Source organism: Hippoglossus hippoglossus, chromosome 8, assembly GCF_009819705.1.
Source record: "Hippoglossus hippoglossus isolate fHipHip1 chromosome 8, fHipHip1.pri, whole genome shotgun sequence".
Lineage (NCBI taxonomy): Eukaryota > Metazoa > Chordata > Actinopteri > Pleuronectiformes > Pleuronectidae > Hippoglossus > Hippoglossus hippoglossus.
In genome coordinates this window covers 15,342,975-15,366,958 of record NC_047158.1, presented here as the reverse complement: position 1 = coordinate 15,366,958, position 23,984 = coordinate 15,342,975, and the positions used below count along the sequence as shown (strand labels likewise).

The 23,984-nt window shown below is 44.8% G+C and overlaps 1 protein-coding gene across 5 annotated transcripts; it reads left to right on the top strand.

Annotated features, from left to right (window-relative positions):
• The first annotated feature begins 431 nt into the window (after positions 1-431).
• On the top strand, positions 432-23,942 carry grid2ipa (glutamate receptor, ionotropic, delta 2 (Grid2) interacting protein, a). 5 transcript variants are annotated; one of them, XR_004614724.1, is made up of 24 exons: positions 432-901; positions 2,492-2,745; positions 2,829-3,161; positions 3,248-3,402; positions 12,074-12,349; positions 13,498-13,583; positions 13,784-13,853; positions 13,999-14,295; positions 14,617-14,768; positions 15,026-15,184; positions 15,520-15,626; positions 15,726-15,873; positions 16,594-16,925; positions 17,533-19,935; positions 20,036-20,123; positions 20,379-20,468; positions 20,678-20,874; positions 21,004-21,159; positions 21,523-21,609; positions 21,692-21,821; positions 21,948-22,066; positions 22,164-22,328; positions 22,510-23,147; positions 23,193-23,942. XR_004614724.1 is itself a non-coding variant. In XM_034593745.1 (23 exons), the coding sequence occupies exons 1-23, from the start codon at positions 820-822 to the stop codon at positions 22,588-22,590; spliced, it is 5,955 nt and encodes a 1,984-aa protein (XP_034449636.1). In that variant the 5' UTR covers positions 432-819; the 3' UTR covers positions 22,591-23,942. The 5 variants fall into 5 exon arrangements, 4 of the variants coding, with proteins under 4 accessions (XP_034449636.1, XP_034449635.1, XP_034449638.1 ...); XM_034593745.1 differs by having other exon boundaries at positions 17,545-19,935; positions 22,510-23,942; XM_034593744.1 differs by having other exon boundaries at positions 22,510-23,942.
• The last annotated feature ends 42 nt before the right edge of the window (positions 23,943-23,984 follow it).

Genomic DNA, 23,984 nt, shown 5'->3' with positions numbered 1-23,984 from the left:
ACAGTGTGAATGTCATCTACCACCTCATCCTGGGAACACCACCTGCTTTGAAAACACAGTGCCCACTGCTGCAGTTATCTCTGTCTTACTGACGATCTACCATTAGTATTTTTAATTCCCATGCTAAATTCTCCCCAGCTGATTGGCTCTGCTTGAACACTGCTGTACTTGGTGCGTGTAACCTTGAGCATATCTGCAGGTTACATCTCTGTAACCGCTGCTCCGCCACTGAGGTTAACACAATTCGCTATAATCAGAGAAGTGTCCCTGGCTGGTACAGCACACAGTTTCTGGGTCACTCCTCAGCCCACAGAGAGGGCCCCCATCCACATGAGCGACAGAGGGAGACAGAGAGAAAGAGAGGGCGGGAGAGAGAAAGGCAAAGGTATTTATAGAAAAATGGGGCTTTGCAGTACCTTTTCTTGCAAAGAACCATTTCAGGACCAAGTGAGAGTGTCCCAGTTTTCTGATCACCGCTCTGCCATAGGGCTTGGACCGAGGCTGAGGCTGGGCTGCCTCATCCAGGATGGAGAGCCTGATTTTCAGATGCTCTCCCCTCTCCTCTGGCCTCCCTGTCCTCAACTACAGAGCGCTGGTTCTTTGATTGAGAACAGGGGACGGTATTGGCCTATATAACCTACAGATGTGACCTTTTTAGGTACCCTTGATTTGCCTAGCTGGGTAGAGGCTTTTGGAGGAGGTGAGCTCAGGTGAGGAGCAGCACGAGAGTGTCCGAGGGCACTCTTTGGCTGCATCGACCCCCTGGACGGGGGTTAAAGGAGGCTGGCTGGAACGTGCCCTGCCGCAAGCCGGGCAAGGATGAGGCGCTTCCTGAGCAGGAAGGGCCGCTTCTCCCTTCGCCAGAGCAAGTCCGGGACCCGGAGTGCCTCCAAAGATTTCTGTAAGTCTTCTTTTTCTCAGAATCATAATTTTTTCAAAGCTGTCCTGAACTGCTGGAGGGTCGCTGAGATTGTGTATCTAGGGCACAGGATGGAGAGAACAGGACGAAAGGAAGTCTTGACAATCCTCTGAGTGCAGCTTGTGTTCTGTCAGGGAGGAAAGACTGTCATCCGCAGCTCCGCGACAGTGATTTCCCAAAGTATTTGAGATCAATAATCGGCTACAGTTTGATGCTTCCTCTCATTAGTCTGAACCAAAGTTCTGCGCCTCTTTGAGCCTTTGGGTTTGATTTGATTTATTCACTCAGCCACAGCTCTCCCTGAATATTTTGCCCTGTGGTCCAGGAAGATCTGATTTGTCTCTTTTTGCATTGATGCTGATCTGAAGACTTTTATTCTCTCACTTCTTGTGCACTTTTTTTTGTTACTTTTATCTCTGTATCTAATTTTGTTTGTCTCACTCTTCCTGCCTCCATCTTTCTCTGCCTCCGCTCAGTTACAAGAAGAAAAAGAATGGTTTAGTTCTGGTGGTTTGATGAACAACTGTATGCAATTACTTTTTTCTTACATGAGCTCTCTTTCATCCCACAATGTCAAGGTCTCTCTTTTAGTTTTGCACTCGGGGGGCGATTAAGATAATTCTCATTGGGTGTGGTAGTGCGAGCTCGACTTGAGACCTGAGATTATTTTTATTATTTATTTGGGTAATTATATTTCAGGTATTTGCAACCTAAGCTTTTATTACTCTTTAATATATATATATATAAACGTGCAAGATGTGAAGCGCAAAATCACAGCGAAACGAGATTGGAAAATAACATGAATTTAAACTAAACTAAGGGCAAGTACATGTGCTCAAAAGGTTATTTAGAGTTATCAGTTTATGATCTAGATTATGGAGCAAGATTGTAATGTTTGGTGAGAGATTTTCCACAGACACCATCACATAGACTGATCCCTGTAATGTCCTACATATTTCTACTGTATGGATATATGTTTGATGATCCAGATGGTTGTAGATGAGATTAAATGGGCCTGTTGGGACTCTTCCTGCTGCAGTAGAATGAGGCCAGTGACCAGGGGAAGGGCAGCAGTTCAACATGTGGGCTCGATACCATCAGTCAAAAATAACCTTCAGTAATTTTGTATCTCTCTTTAACTGTCGTTGAATTTATGGAAAACAAATCTATCAATATGAAAGAAAGATTTTTTTTTCCCAGAGTCTTCTGTGTCTTTTTATTCGTGGCCTCATTAAACAGACCAGTGCACTTGCTGTGACAAGTCGGCAGCTCCATCACTGAGGTGCCCTATTTAAACCATTGGACATTCTGACCTCCATTTCAGTCACAACCTGTTCCTCTCTATGAGCTGCATGCTCCAGATAAGCAGTTAATACTTGCGCATGTATCCTGCAGCATTAAAAAGGCCCTGTTTGCTGATTTCTTGTGCTGATGAAAGAAAACTACCTGAGATATCAACCTGGCTGCCCCTTTGAAGCTAAACTTTTTTACTAATACCTTCCAAAAACATGCTGATTACAGTGTCCATCCCTTTGAACCTCTCTGAGTTTGATCTTTCCATCCATCCTCCAGACCTCGGTCTCCCTGCCACCAATCAGAACTGGCCAGAGGCGTTTGGTTTCCGGCTGGGTGGCACTGGGCCCAGCTACATCCTCTCCGTGGTGGAGGGCAGCAGTGCCTACCTGGCCGGCCTGCAGCCGGGCGACCAGGTGGTGGACATCGAGGGCCAGGATGTGACCAACCTCAGCACACCGGCTCTAGTTGCCCTGGCTCAGACCCTCAAGACTGTCCCACCCAGCATCGGAGTAGTGTCACGGCTTGAACAGGTCAGCTGACACACAATAACCTGCATTTTGTGTTTTGATCTGGTGAAAAAAAGTCACTCAGCCATGCTTTTTCCCTTCTTTAGATCGACATCACCCCTGGCCCTGATGGCCGTTTTGGATTCACCATCGTTGGAGATAGCCCTCTGATGGTGGAGGACTGCATGCCCAGCGGCCCGGCCGGGCGCAGTGGCCTGAAGGCCGGGGACTACGTCATGGAGGTCAACGGCATCCCAGTGAAGCATCACGAAACGGCGGCGGCCATGATCAAAGCAGCTCAGGGTCGACCTCTGCGTCTGGGCGTGCTCAGTATGGCCCGGAGACCCAAGCGGTTAAGCAGCAGCATGAGGGTGTTGTCACAGAGCGGGGACAGCGTCAGGGACAGTCGCGCCCACAAGGCCATGGAGTTCAATAAGAAGGTGGCTGTGAAATGCATGGTTGCATCTCAGAGGGAATACATGCTGTTTTGCGATAGTGTGTATTAATGAATGTATTTATCCATTAGGTGGAGGAGGTGCTGGGGGAGGAACCAGATGTGAAGGAGCAGCTGTTTGACGTGCTGAAGCAGTACGCTGCCGAGAGGGATGTGGAGAGTCTGGCCGAGGCGCTGCCTGATATCCTGATCACAGAGGAGCATCAGCAGCTGATCGACAGCGTCAGGTAGCTGATCGGTCGCACTTGCGCACTTAGAGGTCACACGCTTGCATGCACAGCTTTCCATGACTAATAGTCTGAAGCACCACACATGGGCTCAATTTAAGGGGCTTTGTCAGGTACAAGGGAATTTCTTATAACTGAAAACCCTCTACACTCTGCAGTCCTGCAAAACCAGGGGCGATCCACTGTGTGACAAAGTTCTGCAACAGCTTTTACATCTGGATTCCCCTGCAACACATTCATGTTTTAGTGAGCACTGCTGTTTCCAGTCTTATCTCTGAATGGGTGAATTGTGTACGCTCGTGAGTTCAGAGTTGAAGCTGAGGGTTCATGAGGGTGCACGAAAAGTCCTTTCATGCTTTGTTGGGGAGTAACTGTGATGCTTATTAGTACGGAATTTTTCCAAACAACCAAACTCCTTGTATTTCTCAATTCTGCTTGGATTGTGTATGGTTACTTGAGTGGTCCTTATGCCTTTTGTAAATTACTTCTTGATTTCTGCAGCACTTGACTAGAGGACATTAACAAAACTAAGATTGCACTCAGTGGACCACAGACCTCTACCAAAGCCCAGTCCTCTTATGAAACCACATTTAAATTCACCAGATCCCGATTTTCTGCCACAAATTGCACACACTCATAAATATCAGTTCCCTAAACATGTCTGATTAGTTTTTTTTTTCTCCAAAATATGTGCCTTGATAAATTATTAACATCTTTTTCAATACAGAAAAACTCTCCTAATTCTTTTCAGCTGAATTGAAAACCAGAGTCAGATAAGGTCGTGGCTTTGTTTTCAATCATTGTCTCTCCTAGTCTTTAGATTTTGAGAAAGCTTGTAAAAGTGCACAAGGGAGAGTTATAGTCAGTTGTGTGGTACATTATATTCAGATTCACTGTACAGCACATTATTACATAACTAAAGGAGCAGAGAGGGACTTCAAACTCCTTAATTGCCCTTTGAAATCAGTATTTTAGAAATGCCCCCTCAGCAGTTTACTATGAGGGATGGGGAGTGTTGCCCTCGGGTGCTTAAATGTCACTTTGTCCTGTTTCTCCCCTTTTAGGAACAGTACACGAGGCTGTGGTGAGAAAATCACTGCTGAATATTGCCTTTCTCCCGACTCAGCATTGATCTGGAAATCAGAACCTAAAATACAATACCTCTGCACACATTCGCAAATTCTTTTTGGCAGACCCCCCCCCCCCCCTTCTGTCACTTGCTCTCACTTTGACTTTCTCTCTGTTGGTCCCTTCCTCTCCCAGCTCTCCCTGTCAGCTGTGATGCACCCTTTGATATATGCACCGTTTTCTTTTTTTTTCCTGTGGATCTCATCACTGGATTCTCTTTATTCCCTCCTCTGCATACAGCTCTTAGCCAGTTTGCTGCTGGTGCTTTAGAGAGCACAACAACATGCAGATCCTCACACTGCATGTCTCTCACACGCACATGCACATGGTCCCTGCTCTGAAGTTTTATGCTGGAAGGAATTATGCTCTGCTGCCTCAAGTGAGTATTGAAAATCGATTTGACATAACATTGTGCATTGCTGATTTTGCAGTGAGCAGTGAACGAGCTTGGTGTCCGAGCGTCTTATGTCGCCGCCCATGATTGGACATGAAATGAGCAGAGGTGCAGTTAAAGTATGTTGAACGAGCAGTCGTTTTACTGTCAATTAGTGCTCAGCTTGTCCAGTGACAGATTTTTGTTGAGTAATCTGTTCTTCCTCCAGCTGTTGTCCAGCCGCCTCTTCATCACAGCTCTGATTTCCTTTCTTCGAAAGCTGCCTGTGAAAATGCTTCGTAATGTTTGTCTTGCACAGCAGTGACATTAATTATGCATTGGCTGTTTCCACAGAGGCCTGATGACTGTTGTAGCTGTTTTCCTCACATTCAGGCAGCGAGGAACTGTCCCAGTAACAGTCTGACTTCTGATATAAATCTACTGTAACTTCAGCTGTAGTTACCCATAGTTCCATCCTGCTACGTAAAGTTCAGGTGTGCTTTAACATTGAAAGGCGTTAATATGCAAAATATTTCTTTGTGTCTCTTGCTGCAGTGTCCGTTCTTTAGTCTCTAAAAAGGTATATAAGGTATATCGAGGTATTATCTATATTTTACATTTTGAATAGCTGGTAATGTTTTCAGCAGAAAGATCTTATCATTACATTTCTGTGGCAGCAGACTTGGGGAGTTTTGCCTCCAGGTTGTTCACGAGCAATGGTTTGTGCAAACGGCTGCCACCCTAGTTAGGTACTTTTAATTCAATGGTTTGTCACCAAATAACTCCAATACATTCCGCTGTATATTGTCTACATATCAAGTGGTTGCGTGCTAACATGATAAACTTGTCTTGTTGACATTAACGCAGAGTTAAAGCTGGTCTGAATATGTTAATAGCTGTATTTACATTTATTTTCTCTATTCCAATTCACTGGTTGTCTTATTTCCTAATCACGGTTTTTGCATCCAGCCTCTAAGACATCAACAAACCACTGAAGATATAATATTGTAGATGAGCTGGGGGCCAGTGTTGTCATTTGAGGCGTGGAGAACCAATGTGTCTGGAGCTGGATCCCCCAACCTGTCAGTCTCTCTTCATCTGCCTCAATCATTGTCACATCAGTCACACACACACACACACACACACACACACACACACACACACACACACACACACACACACACACACACAGAGGGTGTGAGCCTAACAGAAGTTATGTCTTCTGTACGCCCTGTAAAACTTGACCAGCCGGGGCCACGCTCCGCTCCGTCTGCATCTGTCCCCTCGCCGATTCGCCTCGCCCTCCCACAGGATGTGTTCTATTTATATGCAGCCTATTTCTTTTAATAAATTCTCTCTTAGGTTTCTGACGCACTTGCCAGTGTTGTTTCTTTAAATGGCTCCAAAAAACCCAGGGGTTACAGCTTTAGCGAGTGCTTGAACACTTGGAAATCAGGCAGAGGATTATGTATCCAGAGTGTCATTAGAGACAATCCCGGAACAACTATTAGCTCTTTAGTTTGTGTTGTTCTGTCGTGTTGTTGTAACTGAATTTAATTACAGCCTTTGTGTATCTGTATATAGACTTCAAAGCTGTGAATCAATTAGACCGATGCATTCTCTACCCAGGGTTTGGGATGCAGTGCATTTGTTTTCTTTATTTTTCCTCGATGTTTGATGTGTTTCTGTGATTAGTGAGGATTAGTGAAGATGTTCTGGGCTCGAGGTATTTACACAGATTAGGACGGATGCCAAGCAACATGGTCAGAAACTTAAATCAAGATTAAAATGTTCATATCAGTCGATATTGATTATAATCAGGATAACTATCACATTATTACTTCCTTTAAGTTTAAAGAGTGACTTCTGCTCCTGAGAGAAGGTTAAACTTGTCTTTATGGGCAGAGAATGACAAACACAACATTTTACAATTCTGAGGTAGATCAATTTGACAAAAACTATATCGCGATAATTATTGATATTGTTTTATTGCTCAGCCGTACGTGTAGAAATAAATGTTGTGTCGAGCAAATGTCATTCATGCAGGCTTGACTGTAAAAGTTTTCGAACATTCAGTTACTCATATAAGTGGTTCTCACACACACACACACACACACACACACACACACACACACACACACACACACACACACACACACACACACACTCACACACTCACACACTCACACACACACAGTCATTGTTCTGACCTGCCTATGAAATTCCACCGGGGCTCTCCTCTCTTCTCTGATTCTCTCCTCCTCTCTCCCTCCTCACTTACTCCTCTGTTCCTCTCATTCCTTCCTCCTTCCTCCACTGAGGGAAGAGATGATTTGTCACTCACTTCTTCCCTCTGCCAAATGATGGACGACTCAAGTGATGAGGATTGTCCCGTAGCTGTGCCCGGGAAGACCACCCTGTGGTGACCTGGCTTCACTGGTCCCCGAAAGAGAGGCAACAACATGGGGACGAGGGGAGAGTGCCGCCCCAAACATGAAGTTGGAGAACAGCTGAGGATGCTGCCTGAGGATGTTTTGGAGGTGTGGAGGGATTTTTACACTTTGCTCCCTCCCTCTCTCTCATTCTCTCTCTTTCTTCATCTGGCAGTTTTTTCGAGTCTGCAGTGAGCGGTTTTGAGATCCCGGACGCCTTCTTGTTCTTCCATCTTTCTCCTCTTCTCCCTTTGTCCTGGAGAGTTTGCTTGTTCAGACTAGATGGGGACTCACCGAGATACAGGGGAGGCATTTGCATTGCTTAACTGAGCGCAGGCACTTCCTCAAAGCCCCCAAAGAGCCATGGGAAGGGACAGGAGCCTTTCCAGACACTTTCGGTATGGCGCTTCCACTTTGCTTTTGTGTTGTTTGTGCTGACTCGTATCTGAAGTTGCTGGAGTATTGTCGTGCAACGGTTCTGTGTGTCTGTTGTCACGGCTTGTATTGACAATTATTCTGCCAGCATGTGAAATATATGTGGGCTGTCTCTATATCGAGAAAAACTGTTGATTCCAGCAAAACTCAGCTCTACTTCAACTGATCATTCTTTCTTGTTAGGGTCTCATTTCTGAGACGGTTTAATTCCATGTCTGCAAATTCATGCTTGGCCCTGCTGTCAAACTGTCTGATCAGAAGTGGGTCTGATGGTTCTTTGCGATGAGTTTCCCAGCTGATTGCAGTTGTCATTCATCTGTCTGCGCGCCCTGTCCTCGATCCCCCCCCCCTCCGACCTAATTATAGACTCCTCTCGCCCTCCTTATAATTGAGGGCATCCCGAGGCCTACATCCAACTTCAGTGGAGGCGGCTGTGAAGTTCTGCTCACTTGTGTTTGGTTGGGTTACAAGATTTGACAAGTGAAATGCTCTTTCGCTTATAGATCGCACCATGAAAGCGCAGCGAGGCCAAACTTCAAGAGCTGTCGGTGATGATCGGAGCCGAAGTCAATGGTTGATCAAATGAAATGGAGTGCTGAGTCTGCTGTAAAACCATAAATGTCCCTGTTCTTTTTCGTTCTCCCTATCCGCCGTTTGTCCGAGTCACTGTGGTGATGTATGAATGTTGTTTTGGAAAGTTCTGTGGCCTACATAGTGTACGGAGCACAGACTACCCAGCGCCATTCCCAGTAGTTTCATGACCCTGGCCTAGAAAGAGCTCTAGTTCTCCACTTCTTCTCTCTGTGGCTCTGTCATATTTTACCACTTATATCCTCGTATTGGCTTTTTATGCCATTCTTCAAATCATTCCATTGATTCCTCCTCTTTTTTCCCCACTGTATGTTATTGCCATGTTAAGAGTCTCTCACTACTTCTCTGCTTGCAAGAGAAAGCTGACCCTCGAGATAACACCACAGAGCAGCTTGGCGTCACAGATGAGCACGTTGTAGCCCTCGGGTGAAGTTTTGCCATTTTGGAGCATGAACACATCGTGCACTTAATCACTGTCACCTACATACTCTACTTCCTTTGGCTTTTGGTTTTCAGGATGTAAGCAAATAAATCTGAACCCATAGAGAAGATTATCACTTCAATAATGAGATCACTGATTGATCGGGGTTGTACTGACACATTTTCCACACGTGCACCAACACGTCACTCCTCTCATAACTTAATCAATAGTTTTAAGAGACAGTGAATCACGATGAGAGATCAGTTCTTGGTTTTCACCTTGGCACAAAACACTAATATGTCTTTTTTGTTGTTATGCAGCTGTTAAATATGCATTTGTGTGTGTTAACAATACACACTGTGCACGTGTGTTTATAGGACTTCAAGGACAGAGATATATGACTGTGTATTATCATTGTAATTACATTGATGCTGTGCTTCTTTACACCCCCAACACACTCTAATCATGTATTGGGGTCTTGCAATAATGTAACACACTTTAAGAAAAGCACATTTCTTCCAGTAATAGTCTTTTGGCTGCAGATCTAGGATCAGAATCACAGGGACAGGGACTCTAAGAGTCTAATTTGTGCTGTTTCCTTGCTGTGGTGTAGTTTTAGTTGCAAGTAAAAATTAACAGAAAGGCTAAATGCAATGGAAGATGATTATAGACCTAATGGTAAATAATTAACTTTACTTCCTTGCTTTGTTGTCTTTGAAGAGGAAGAGAGGACATTTGTCTTCTGTTAGGTGTTGAGGGCTTAACAAGGCTTAATTACCATATTTTTAAAGCAATTATTTATTGCATTACATAAGGTACATTTACATGAAGCTTACATTACTGCCATTACAAGGCTTATTTATTAAGCAGTTATCATTGTAAGATTATAGTGGTTTGTGATGCAACCAGTGCCTCCACAGCTGGGTGAACTCACAAAAAACAGGTATTAATCATTTAACACACACACACACATACACACACGCACACACAAAGTGATTTGGCAGTTTGCTCAGGATTCCCATCACATGATTGAGACGTGTGTTTACTGACCCCCTGGGATGTAACGTTGGAAAGCTGTGGGGAGGGTTGGAAAGCTTTCCTGCGCTCCGACAAGGTGGTAGACCAGGAGAGACTGTGGCAGGGGCAGCCTGTACTGCAACTACTACTACTTCTAATAATAATAATAATAATAATAGACACATGGTTAAAATCTCATTAGTCAGGGGTAGATCAAATGGGACATATGGCAGAGAGTTTCAGAGTCGTAGGAACTGTTCACTTAAAACTGTTTGGCACAATCACACTTGCAGTAAACTTCCATAAATAAGATGCAAGTGTGTGGTGCCACCGTTTCATAGCAGTCTGGTTTATCTTAAAAATCTAACATGACTGAAATGGTGACTGTATTGAATTCAATATATTTATATATAAATAACATACCGTAGAACGCACTTAGTTACGTTTAATTGGTTACGAGTGGTTTAACTTGGATTTACAGCCTGAGAGTCCATGACCTGATTTAAAAAACCTGGACTGGATCAAAGTGAGGTTGCCTGGTTTTAGCTGTAATTACAGGCATGCTTTTTGGTTTGTGTGTGTGTGTGTGTGTGTGTGCGCGCGCGTGTCAGCATTTTGACATTTTGACTCCTCCATAGGGCAGAAATCTGTTTTTTATTGGTATGGAGGCAGCTCAGCTTCTTCATCACTCTTGATTCAAATCTAAAACCAAAACATTTATTCCTTGCTTCCAAACAACGTTCCCAAATGTACCTGCAAAGTGACTGTGGCTGCTTTTAAAACCCGAAACTGCATCGCTGAGCCTTATTCTCAACTGTGGCATTTGCATGAGGAGCTGTGCTGCGTGTGTGTGGATGCACGTTGGAACTTGTGCACGCTAAAAAAAACACAAAGCACTCTTTTTTTCCAATGCACAGCGGAGGAACCCTGGAGATTCACATTGAAGATGGAACGATAGAGAGAGGCTTATGTTGAGGATGGAGGCAGCATCATCTTGTGGGTGGGATTGGGAGGCAGATACGCAAAAGACAAAAGTGACAAATGAGGTGTGTGTGTGTATGTGCATGTGAGGTGGAGGTTTGCTCAGTTATCTGTGTGCAATTATCTGCAGATAAAGGAAACCGAATCAGGGAGGCTTCAGGCTTCCTATATTTAAAGGAAACATGAAATAAAACACTTCTAAAACACAGTTATCGGCAATGTCTCTTTCCTTTCTGGGTCATTTCTGTTGTTCTGTTTTGTTATTTTCTTGTTCTCGCAGATAATTGGCCAAAAATAAACGGCATGCAGCGCAGCTACAAGGCAGCTTGATGGGAGCAGACATTGCGAGCGGTCTAAAACATCAGTGGTGAATGACAGGTTTGACTGTTAGTTATGGGAAAACAAAGAGCTTCTTCACAATTCTGTGCTGATGCTGAAAAACAACAAAAGACAAACATCTGTCACAGAAGAGGCAACGACACCAATTTTGCCACCAAGCCTCAGGCTGCTCGAGACACAAGCCTTCTCTGATAAGTTTGCACTTATAGTCACTACTGCTTGTCCTCTTTCCAGTCTTCATTTTAATGACTGGACGCTTTCTTATAATCATCACACAAAGCAGACTAGAGGAAAGTGAGCGTGCCAGGCTTACAAATCCTCCCCTGAAACGCAAACCACATCAAACTCAGCAGTATCTGAGGGTGGGAGAGAGGGAAAAGGCAGCGGGAGCTGATGATGGGAGGAGAAAATAACACTCATAGAGGGAGTGGAGTGTTTTCTCCCAGAGGTGGCTCCGGCACTGTTCTTCCTCCTCTTTGCATATTAGCTGTGGGCTGTCACTGATGCTGAACACTCTTACCTGCAGCCGCTAATACGGGACCACACACACCAAAGCTCATCCTTTATCTCTTTCATCCTCTCTCTCTCTCACACACACACACACACACACACACACACACACAGACACACACAGACACACACACACCATCTATAGTGTTGGACCACTTTCTTCTACATGCCACGGCCCTCCCATGAGACGATATGGACTGAACTATTTTTTAACCAATTAAGTGGATCCCCAGCCGGAACAATATGTATCCAGAACAAGAATCCATGTTCTTTGGACAAGCAGAGTCGTGGATTTTGTGGCTGAGATGTTGCTTTTCATGTGATTGTGTTTTGTCGCTGTGCAGAAAACAAAAAATGGTCTTTTCACTGACTGAGCTGAACGGGATGCTGCTCCACATCTGTTCTCCTTACTCAATCTGACTCTGGTTCCACAATGTTTGCCAGGATCTTCATTCCCAAGAAGCACCGGGAACGTTTTGACGAGGTGGTTTCCCAGAGCCTGATGAGCCGGCTTAAGGGGCGGAGCTTCAGTGACCCCAGCCGCAACCGCCTTCGCCGCAGCCGGAGCGAGGATCACCCTGAGCGCCTCCTGGTTTCCACGCGCGCCAGCTCAGTGCCACGCACCCACGCAGAGGAAGGCGTGATGCAACCAACCCGAGGCATGAGGAAGACCACCTCCCTAATAGCCGGCCACTCCAGTGGCAGCACCACCAACTGCAGGTGTGTATGTTGCAGCCCCACCCAGTACTGTGGCATCATGAATATTTAAATACTCATCCTTTCTGTGTGTTTCTATCAGCAGGAGTCACAGCTTTTATTTCAGCAACACTGGTTTTAGGGCTGGGCGATAAAACAATATCATAAATTATAATTTTCAACAATAGCAATATAACAAAAGTCTAATATACTGTATATGTTGATTTAATGCTTATGCAATGTGCACAGTGAGGAGGATTCACACATAATTGATCTACCGCAGATTTGCAAAGTGTCATTCTTTGGCCATGAAGAAGAGTTTAAACCCCCAACCTTCATCAGTCTTAAAACATAATGTGATAATTATCCTGACAATTATCGATATTGATTGATGTGATAATCTTTATGATTAAGTCTTCGCCCATGTCGCTCAGCCCTAGCTGGTCATGTCAGTTTTCAAAGACGACCCTTTTCCTGAAATAACTCTTCCTCTCCCGTTGTCTGATCAAATCTGTAACCACTCCACACGAGAACTGCTGTGACACGTCTTTCTGCGTCAGGAATTTAAGCCAGTGGAAATGTGTAGGAGTGAACTGAAAAGCAGACCCACCAGTGGTGAAGCCTAAATCTATATAAAGCATAAACCTATTTGGACGAGTCATGCCTGACCTCCTCCTTACTGTCTTCATCTGCCGACGTGTCTTTATGTTTCCTCTCTGCTAAGCTCCTGCTCACATTCATCTGGATTTTAAATTATTCAAAACATGTAAACAACACGATTACAAACATCCTATCACCATCCGTTTAAACTTCAGGAATAAACTTCCCCAGGAATCTGCTCATCTCTGCAGTGGCCCAAGTCTTTGAAGATGCTCTACAGCTCCCCGGGGAATTGTCCATATTGAAGTAGACTCGTGCAGGATGTGAATTTAAAGTAGTCTGCTGAATATGGCAGTATGTTGGAGGTCCACTGTGTCAGTCCACAGTAATAAATAGTTCACCTTTACCAAAATACACTTTGGTTTCACTATGAGAAGTCTAACAGGGTTTCTATGGTAACTTGGTATTTCATGACCTTTGTCATATGTGACTGTGTACTTGTAAATACCAGCTTTTCTATAACTTTTGGTGATTCCTGTTGATCAAAGCTCAATCTTTCTCTGTCTCTTCAGGACGGTGAGAGTGTGCAAAGGCAACATGAGTTTTGGCTTCACTCTTAGAGGTCATGCTCCAGTGTGGATTGATTCCGTCATCCCTGGTACGTTCACTTGTCTGTGCATTTGTGTCTGTGCAAATGTGCCAGCTGCAGTTCCAGATGAGTACTTTTACATATTATAGTCAAGTAACTCTTTTTAAGGGGACTTTGTAATATCTTTACAAAGCTTGACTTTTCCCTCATCTTTGCTTTTTCTTGGTCAAATCATCAAATCGCTGAAACTCTCTTTTTCTGTTCCGCAGGAAGCCCAGCAGACAAAGCAGGTCTGAAACCAGGAGACCGCATCCTGTTTCTCAACGGGCTGGACATGAGGTTGAGCTCTCACTCACATTAACTTGACTTTTTTGCAGAAAACAATGCATTTACTAAAGCAAATCTAAACCTGATGTCTTCTGCATAATACAGAAGTTTTTAAAGAAAAGGCTTCCATCCAGTGTATGTGTGCATGTGTCTGTAGGACCTCCTCCCATGAGAAGGTGGTGTCCATGCTGCAGGGCAGTGGTGCCATGCCCACTCTGGTAGTGGAGGACGGTTCGTCCACTTTCAGCCTGGCAGAGCAGGACCTCGCAGGAGGCGGTGGTCCCCCAGAACGTGCCCGCTCCCCTGTGTTCAGCTCCCTGCAGTGGGTGGCGGAGATTCTGCCTCCCAGTATCAGGGTTCAGGGCCGCACCTTCGGTCAGCAGCTGGAGCACCTGCTGACCATCCAGGAGAGGTACACCATCTGCAAGGCTTTGGAGAACTTCTTCCAGCACAGGTGAGCAATTGGGTGGGAAGAAAACAGTAGAAGGAAGGAAAGACGGGAGGAAAAGAGAGTCAGAGGGTGAATTTGAAGTCAGAGGTATAACTGAACTGTTGATATTTTGCAGTGCAGGTTGAATTGTATTTAAATTAAACCACAATTGGCTGCGGAGACACTGAAAATTAACATTTCATGTTGACAGTGTAATTGTCAGTATATAAAGATTTCAAAATCAGGTGGGTATGTATTATATGTTAGACGTGGATCAGGAAATAGAATTGTGTCTTATTAGTTCAAATCATCTCTGTCACCTTGCCTGTGTTTCCTTGGCAACAGGAATGTTGACACTCTGATCGTGGATGTGTTCCCGGTGCTGGACACTCCAGCCAAACAGGTGATCTGGCAGTTTGTTTACCAGCTGCTGACGTACGAGGAGCAGGAACACTGCCAGAGCAAGATCTCACGCTTTCTTGGATTCAAAGCATCAGGTGTGTGAGCTCATATCCACATTGTTAGATGTGGCTTTGGTTTTTACATTTTTGTGAAGTTTTATGTGTGTAAACTACAGGAAGTTTGTGTGTGAGATGATCCCTCTGGCCCGGATCTTTAATACATTTGTCCGCTTCAGGGAAGTCCAATAACCCGGGTGCTTCCTCTGCACTGCCAATGTGTGTGTGTGTGTGTGTGTGTGTGTGTGTGTGTGTGCGTGTGTGTGTGTGTGTGTGTGTGTGTGTGTGTTTTCCAGTTCCACCACCACCACCACCTCCCCTTCCTCCCGATCCTGAGTCTGCCCAAGAGCCCCATCGCCGCAGCAGCTCCATGAGAGTAACGGGGACCACGTACAGGAGCAGTGTGAGGGGACGTAGTTCAGATGACCTGGTCATTGGCACACACTTGGGCCTGGGTACAGATCTTCACTGTCTTCCTCATTCCTTTGATCAGATGCAGCAGTAACCATGACCCCTTTGATTCCCATCGGCATCATCACTATTTAAATCATTATCACTCACATTGTTATTATTTTGTAATAATCTTTTACATCACCAGTGTGGCAGATATTATTTCATACTGTAGATTTCCCTCAGTACATTGTGATACAATCAGCTGCCTGCAGTCACTGGCCCAAATCTGACTTGAGTTCATGTAAACTGAGCTGACTCTTATCCCAGATCAGCTGAATCGTGCACTGTAAAAAACCCACAAAGCCTTGGAAGTCATTTAATGAGTGTATTACCACAGGCCTCCGTGCAGAGCCAGTGATGGAGACGGGGATGAGGTTGGCTCCAGGAGAGAGACAGTCAGGTGATGGCACCTCCCTCCCTGAGACTCCCAACAACCTCACCAATGTAAGAAACACCAAGATACAGTAAATATCAAAATAGGATTCATAGTCATTAGGACAAGAGGTCTGACTCCGGTCTCTCTGTGCATGTCCACCCTCCCAGCTGTCGGCAGTGTACGCTGAGCTGGAGAACATGTATTCATCCAAGAGGTCCAAGTCTCTAAAGAGCCGCCCTCCTCCCGCCCCAGACAGTTTGCTGGATCTGGAACCTCCTTCGCGCTCGGCTTCCCCCTCAATGCTCGCTAACACAGGTGCCCAAAAGTTCACAGTCTTACAGCTGGAGTTAGATAATAACTATATTGTATAAAATTACTATTTCGTGCATGAGTGAGTGTGTGCATGTGTTTAGTGGAATGATGTTAGAGAAAGAGGATGACAAAAATTTTGAATCCCAAGGTAGCCAACCTAGTTCTGACTCAACTGCACATCCTTGGATTTTACACAGACAGGCATCTTTGTGATTTCTCTACATATGTAAATATACAGCAGAGGAGTCTTTTTCAGTGTTTTTCATCCTGGCTGTTAATAGATTTAATTTATTTTGGATGTACGCAGAAAAAGACTGAAGGGTCAGACGTGGCATCACACAGAGGGAGAGGAATTTTTTAGGGGGTTCTTTTAACAAATTGGCATCTTTTTCTGGATTTGGTCTGTGCATCGCCTCTCCTCCTACAAGCCTGACTGTCAGCCCCAGGGATGCAGAGTGGTCTCAGATTTCACTTTTAGGTACAAGGTGGGCTTGTTTTACTCTAATAAGGAGGATATGGAGATGGTGGAAGTGGAACTAGAAAACTAACAATGTTTTCTGATGTTCTGATTACTTTTTGTTCAGTATCTGAAAGTGTCAGTGATAGAAAGCCTCTGATAGAGAGTATGTAGACGTTTCTGTGTGTGAGGCATTGCACCTAACATGATGCTTCAGCTGTTTATCTGTCAATAATATAACTGTGTTTGTATCCTCTTTCTCTCAGGGAGCCGTAAAGGTCCTTCGACCCCTTCATCCTGGCAGGAGCCTCTCCCCAGCCCCCCTCAGGCTCAGTTCTACTCATCTGGGCTGCCCAGCCAGACCAGCGGGGAGTCCAATCCCTACATCAGCTTGGACAGTCCCCCACCTTCACCCCCAGAGCCCGCTGACTACCCAGCTAGTCCACCACCCGCTCGCAGCAGCAAGCGGCGCTACACCTTCTCCAAACCACCGCGTTCAGAAGACACAGATCGCTTCCTGGATGCACTGAGTGAGCAGCTGGGACAGAGGGTGGCCATCATCGACGACTTCCTGACTCCTGAGAACGACTACGAGGAGGTGGGGTCACATTAACGCTGCACTGTAAAGTCTCATTCTGAAGCTGTTTTAAAAATGTATTGGCTAGTAATTTAAAAACCTTTAATGCTTATTCAGTTTAACAGTCTGAAACATAACAAATTATTCACATTGACAATATTTTTTCTACATAACCCATTATGCCATAGGTCCTGTTGATAGCGGCTTAATTCCCACATGGTACACTGTGTCCCTGCAGTACACTAATGTTTGCCCTGAATCCACAGTTAAAATAGAACAGATCCCATGACTCTTACACATACATAGAATGGGTATAGAACATATTTTCTGTATCCACTGGCCTGTAAAGTTTGTTTCCTTCAGTAAATTTTGTCGTGAAACACTTTGACCCCAAAGAATAATAAAAAACACAAAGATCTGGCATTGACATCCGTCGTGGGTGATCCAATCATACGTGGACATAAGTTTTAAATTGTTTTTTTGCAGGTAAATAGAGTCGGGAGATCCTGTAGACCCAGACTAGTTTTATTTGGCACCAATGTGACATGATCAATTCATTTACCAATATGATAATAAGTTCGATTTTGAAATTAATGGTCTAATTAAGTGTGATTGGTGTTAATACCAGGATGTTGTGCAGATGGGTTTCCCGGATGATGAGGATGAGGATAATGAAGAGGAGCTGGGGGTGGACGAAGAAGAAAGTGGAGGATTTGTGGCCCCAGAGCTGAGCAGCCCGAGTGACGTTCAAAGCAGCAGCGGAGAAGAGAACGCCTCCTCTCTCACCTACTCCTCATCCTCTGACCACATCCCTCCTCCTCCCATGACCCCTCCTCCGCCTCCACCTGTTCAGTTCAATGACCCGCCTCCTCCCCCTCCACCACCTGCACCGCCTCAGCACCAACAACCGCAACAGCAGCTTCACTTCACCCCGGAACACTCCCCAAGAGCATATGTGCCCATTCGCCGTAAATCTGGACCACCTCCACCACCTCCACCCCGCAGTAATCCACCAGCGAAGCGGCTCTCTCTCCATAAAGCACTACCCACAAGAGAGGACTTACAGGTGCATGCTACCATACTAGAGCTAAAAGCCTTCCAAGAACAACAAGTCTACCAGGGAAGACAAGTCTATGAGGAGCAACAAGCGTACAAGGAGAGGCAGGCGTATGAGGAGCAGAAAGCCTATGAGGAACAACAACTGTTTCAAGAGCAGCAGGCCTACCAGGAGACATTCTTCAAAGAGAGACAAGCTTATGAGGAGCAGAAAGCATACGAGGAACAAAAAGCTATTGAAGAGCAACAAATTCACCAGGAGCAACAAGCCTACCAAGAAAGACAAGCATACGAACAGCGTCAAGCCTACCAGGAGCAAAAGGTATACGAACAGCGCCAAGCTTACAAGGAGCAAAAGGCATTTGAAGAGCTTCAAGCTTACCAGGAGCGAAAAGCTTACAAGGAGCAAAAAGCTTTCGAGGAGCGTCAGGCCTACGAGGAGCAACAAGCTTATCAAGAGCAACAGATGCAACAGATTTACCAGAGTCACCACTCGATGCCTACCCAGCCAACACAGCAAAAAGCCCAGTCACCACTTCCTCACCAACAACTTCACCAATCCTTACCCCCACTCCCTTCTCCAGACTCCACCCATCCCCACGCCAACCATCCTCTCTATGTGATGCACCAAGCACAGCTGCAGCAGGCTCACCCGGGTCATCACCACCGACGTCTGTCTCGTTCAGCCCCTCCTCCGCACCAACCGCCACCTCTACCGTCACCCCAACCGATGGCTCACCCCGGCCAACAAGCTCAATATGCTGAGGGAATCTACCAAAGTCACCAGGGCCTTGGAAACCATCCCCACCATTCTTCAGCTGAGATGCTCCACCAGATGCACCAAGCCCCCGCCCATCACTCCTCTGCTGAGGTGCTCAACCAGTTGCAACAATCTCAGGCCCATCACTCATCTACTGAGATACTCCAGCAGATGCAGCAAGCCCAAGCCCACTACTCCTCCTCAGAAATGCTCCACCAAATACACAAAACCAAGGGACATCATTCTTCAACAGAGTTACTGAACCAAGCTCATCAAATGCAGCAGATGCAGCCTCACCACTCCTCAACAGAACTTCTCCATCAAGCTCAGCAGATGCATCGGGGTCAACCACACCATTCCTCCACTGAGCTGCTCCATCAAATGCAAAAGGCCCAGGCCCACCACTCCTCCACAGAGCTGCTCCATCAAGCCCATCAGATGCACCAACCCATGCCCCATCACTCCTCCGCAGAGGTTCTGCATCAAGCCCAGCAGGAGCCTGGCTCCCTTCCTGTTCAGCTAAAACGAGACAGTCACTCACACCAGAGCCGGAGAAGTCTTAAAGGTCATCATCAAACCCAAGTGTCACCTCAAGGGAGACACCAAGAGCAGCAGATCCACCAAACCCATCACCCCCAACCCACCAAACCCTCTCCCCAGAGACCCCACTCTATCCAGCAGACCCACCACCACTCTAGCACACCTCAGATTCACCACATCCACCACATAACCCCACAGCCTCCTCCGCAGGACTACCAACACCAGATTCATGTCATCCACCCTCCGCAGCAGACCCACAGGCCCCAGCCTCTTCTTTCTACCTTTCAGCCCCTCCAGCCACATCAAACCACCCTGTCCACATTCCAGCCCCTCCCCCAACACCACAAGCTGCAGCACCAAGTCCAGTCCTCCACCCAAGTCACCCGCCCACAGTCTCAGCCCTCGCATCACCTGCTGCAGTCCCCAAACCAGCCGCAATCCCAGTCATCCCACCATAAACAATCCCATGGTCAGAGTCAGCCCCAGTCCCTCCCGCACTCTCTGTCTGATCCCACGGAGCACCTGGGGCCCCCTCCTCCTCCGCCCCTGCCCCCACCTTGCTCTCCTCCACCCCTGCCAAGGCCCGGTCTGTCCAGAATGGATTCCAACCACATGAGTGTGAAGCGGTTACGCTGGGAGCAAGTGGAGAATTCAGAGGGGACCATCTGGGGACAGGTGAGTTGTGTGGGGTTTGGACACAAGGAGCCAAGTAAATGGTAAAGTTTTGTCATGAAATCGTTATTTACATTGCACCATTTTTACATATCTTTGGTAGTTGGGAGCAAATTCTGATTATGATAAACTGCATGACATGGTGAAGTATCTGGATCTGGAGCTGCACTTTGGGACACAGAAGAGCTCCAGTGAGTACAAGTGGCTGTATTCATATCATAGTAATTACTGTTTGATTTGACAGAATGACACTTGTATCTTTATGGCACATTGTCTAACTTTTAAATACTAACTAACCAACCTTAAAATAATCATAATTTCTTACTTTTTTATACTTACTTTATTTTTTATGTTTTATTTCTGTAATATTCCTTATAGTTCAACTGTAGTTTGTGGAATTTAAGGTTATTCTCCAATAACACTTACCAACACTGACCCCACTTTAGTGCCGGCTCCAGATCCATCCCTCCTGCCAGAAACCTTCAAGAAGAAAGATGTGATAGAAATTCTGTCCCATAAGAAGGCTTACAATGCCTGTAAGTATAAAATGGTATATAATGCGTGGCCATGGTTTGGTTGATTTGTTTTATGACTAAATACAAGAAAAATGAAGGATATTCTTACCTGCCTCAGCTGCAATGTGTGTAGCTGTAATCATCAAATACTGATAGAAGAATAAACTAAGATGGTGAACATTATACCAGCATTTCTCCTGTATTTAAACCTTTGTTTCTTTAACTTCTAGCCATCCTGATAGCCCACCTGAAGCTGTCTCCTGCCGAGCTGCGTCAGGTGCTGATGAACATGGCCACTGATAGGCTGGAGCCGTCGCACATCAAACAGCTGCTGCTGTACGCCCCCGACGCAGAGGAGGTCAAAAAGTACGAAGAGTACAGACAGGACCCCGGCAAACTCAGTGAGCCAGACCAGTTTGTGTTGCAGGTACAGTCCTGACAGGGTAGTGGAATGAGTCATTGTGTGGGAGACGTCAGCCTGTGTCATTTTCCGTGTTGTTTATCATCAGTGGCTCATTTGCTTATTGTGTGTGTGTGTGTGTGTGATTTCCATCAGATGTTGTCAGTACCAGAGTACAATACGCGCCTGCAGAGCCTCCTCTTCAAGTGTTCCCTGCAGGAGAAGACCGAGGAGTTGAGGGGAGCGTTCGACTGTATCAACAAGGCCTCCATGGAGCTGAAGACCAGCAGGAAGCTAGCGAAGATACTGGAGGTAAAGTACTGTTTGAAAAAGTACACAAAGAAATAAATACCTGTATTTAATTAACTTTGTATGGTGTCGTGCTGATGGGGTAAAAATGCTGCGTTTACAATTCTGTGTGATAGCGATAAGGAATATGGTGTTTTTTGTTATCAGATATGAAGAACAGTAAAACATTCACTAACCTACAGTACATTTACTTTTACCCCTGAGCTGGATCTACACAGACAGTCCAACATACAAAAAAAATATTCACGCCTATGAATGAGGATTCGGAAAAATATTGCAAAACACTGAAAATCCTTTTAAGCTCAAACATGAATGAGTTGTTTGGCAGAGTAACGGTTCTGCTCGCCTCATTCTGTCGTTCTTCAGTTTGTGCTGGCGATGGGAAACTACTTGAATAACAGCCAACCGAAAACCAACAAGACCACAGGCTTCAAGATCAACTTCCTTACAGAGGTACGTCGTGCAGAGTAGTCGCTCTTTTCTTTTTCATCATATCACGCTGATGAAGTTAATGAATTCAGTGTTTCCTCTACAGTTGAGCACAACTAAAACAGTGGATGGGAAGTCGACATTCCTGCACATTCTGGTCAAGTCGTTGTGTCAACACTTTCCTGACGTGTTGGATTTTTCCAAAGATCTAACAATGGTTCCACCTGCAGCCAAAGGTTTGATTTTCCTTTAAGCTCGGAAAAAACTGACCATTTATTCATGTGTAAAGCATTTTTCTCATATGAGTCACTGATTTAAAGTGTGTTTTTATTCTCCTGTTTTACACACTCACACATCTTTAGTAAACCAGAGGACGATCGCGTCAGATCTGAATGACCTTCACGCAACCATCCAAGATATTCGCTCGGCCTGTCAGAAGATGCCTGCGACTGCTGACGACCGTTTTGCTGTTGTTATGAGTGTATCCTTCACAAAATTGATTCATTTCAGCATATAAAGTAAACAAAAAACAGAAGAGGTGATTTGAAACATTTGTGGCCCTTGACTTCATTGTGTAGAACTTTTTGGAAAACAGTCACCCAGCGATTCAGTCTCTGGAGTCCCTGCAACAGAGAGCAATGGAAGAATTCAGCAAAACTGCGTCCTACTTTGGAGAAGACGGCAAAGCCACCAACACCGAAGGCTTCTTTGGCATCTTTGCGGAGTTCATGATCAAGTTTGAGGTGAGGGAGGAAGATTCAGCCCTCTATTTTAATATTTTTACATTTGAATGATTCCTGTTGTCGCCTCTACAGTTTTACAGTAAGAATTTTATTTCATTGTCCTCTTTGGCTCCCTCTCTGACTTTAAAAAACTAAAAAAATATATTCTCTTTGATGCAATCCTGTTGGTTCTTTACAACAGAGAGCGCTGAGTGAGCATCAGGCTGCAGAAATCCAGAAGAGTCCTCGGAGTCCACGAATGGCCTCCCCACTGGCCTGGTAACACACACATACATGTCCACAGAGACGTTGAAACACACACACACTGTATACACATTCTCTACACTGCACAAATACACACACATACATAACACTCAATCCACATTTTTGAGCAATAAAATACAGTGTATTATATATGTATGTACTTTTGGTTACATTCAGCGAGACAGAATGTCTTTGCATCAAATATGGACAATTTTGCATTATACCAGTGGTGCAGTGTATGTGTCCTTTTCAAAATAAGTTTTATTGTAGTCTAAAGCTTTAAGACTTCAAGATAGAACACAACGTTGTTTGGTTGTCAACATATCTGTACTGTTAAGAAGATACAGTTCCGATAGTTCATCCTAAGTTTTCTTTCTCTAAGCCAGAGTTATCTACGGTGTAAAACTTTATGATAGATCCTTGAATAAGATGATGATTTATGAAAATTAAATTGTATCCTGAATATAGATGTTTTACTTAAAATATACCCAAGTACAATCGTTGGTTTGGAAGAAACCACAGATGCAGTTTCCCTATTAGTGAACTGTGTTTTGTACGAAGCCCACCACCCTGAATGTAACATAGGTTCTTTACTGATTAACCGTAGATTATTTTCTCGAGTAAATAATCAATTACATCCCAATGATAGATTGTTTAATGTGCTGTATCATGTTTATACCTCCACTTATAAGGATTTTCTTACTGCATCAGGTGTAGCTTTAATAACTTTCTATTCCTAAATGGTTTTGCTCTTGTATGATACCGCCAATGCTACAAACGTGTACATATGAGACAGTGGGATGTTGGCACTTACTACTTGAGACAATTTCAACTGTCGTAAGGATCCTTTTTATTTATGTTTATTCCCGTCAGTAGGACAAGGAGAAGTGGGATCATGTGGCGTGAGCAGTGTGCAATATGTTTTTAGCTGTTCACTGCTGTTCTACTCCTTTCGACTGTAACATCGATACCTTGTATTTGCACTGTACAGAATGAGAGTGAATGTAATGAGAACGTACGCTACGATATATGACGCACTTTTGTGTATTAACCAAAATATTTATTTCATTGTGTTACGCTGTACAGACTGAGCAGAGCGACAAGTTTAGTGTAAGAGATGCAGCATTATGGATAGTTCTCAACTAGTGATGCAGTGTCACATCTCAGAATATACACAAGTGCTTTGTAAAAGTCTATAGGTGATATTTTTAATTGTTAAGGTTAATCTGTGCAGCTAGTGAAAGCTTTGTTTTCTTATCTAAGTTGTCTTTACAGAACGTCTAAGGCCTATAAAGTGTTATAAAAGTCTATAAAGTCTGTATTTTTTATTCTGTCCAAACAACGCTGACAAATATAGAGTCGTATTAAATCTATATCTGTGTCTGTGTGAGAAAAATGCTCTTTAATTGTGCT

Excerpts from the sequence above, each read along its gene's own strand:
- grid2ipa (XM_034593744.1), top strand. The coding sequence starts at position 820 with ATGAGGCGCTTCCTGAGCAGGAAGGGCCGCTTCTCCCTTCGCCAGAGC. Across the intron at positions 13,584-13,783 it reads GATTGATTCCGTCATCCCTG|GAAGCCCAGCAGACAAAGCA; the intron begins GTACGTTCACTT and ends TCTGTTCCGCAG. Across the intron at positions 20,875-21,003 it reads CAGACCAGTTTGTGTTGCAG|ATGTTGTCAGTACCAGAGTA; the intron begins GTACAGTCCTGA and ends GATTTCCATCAG.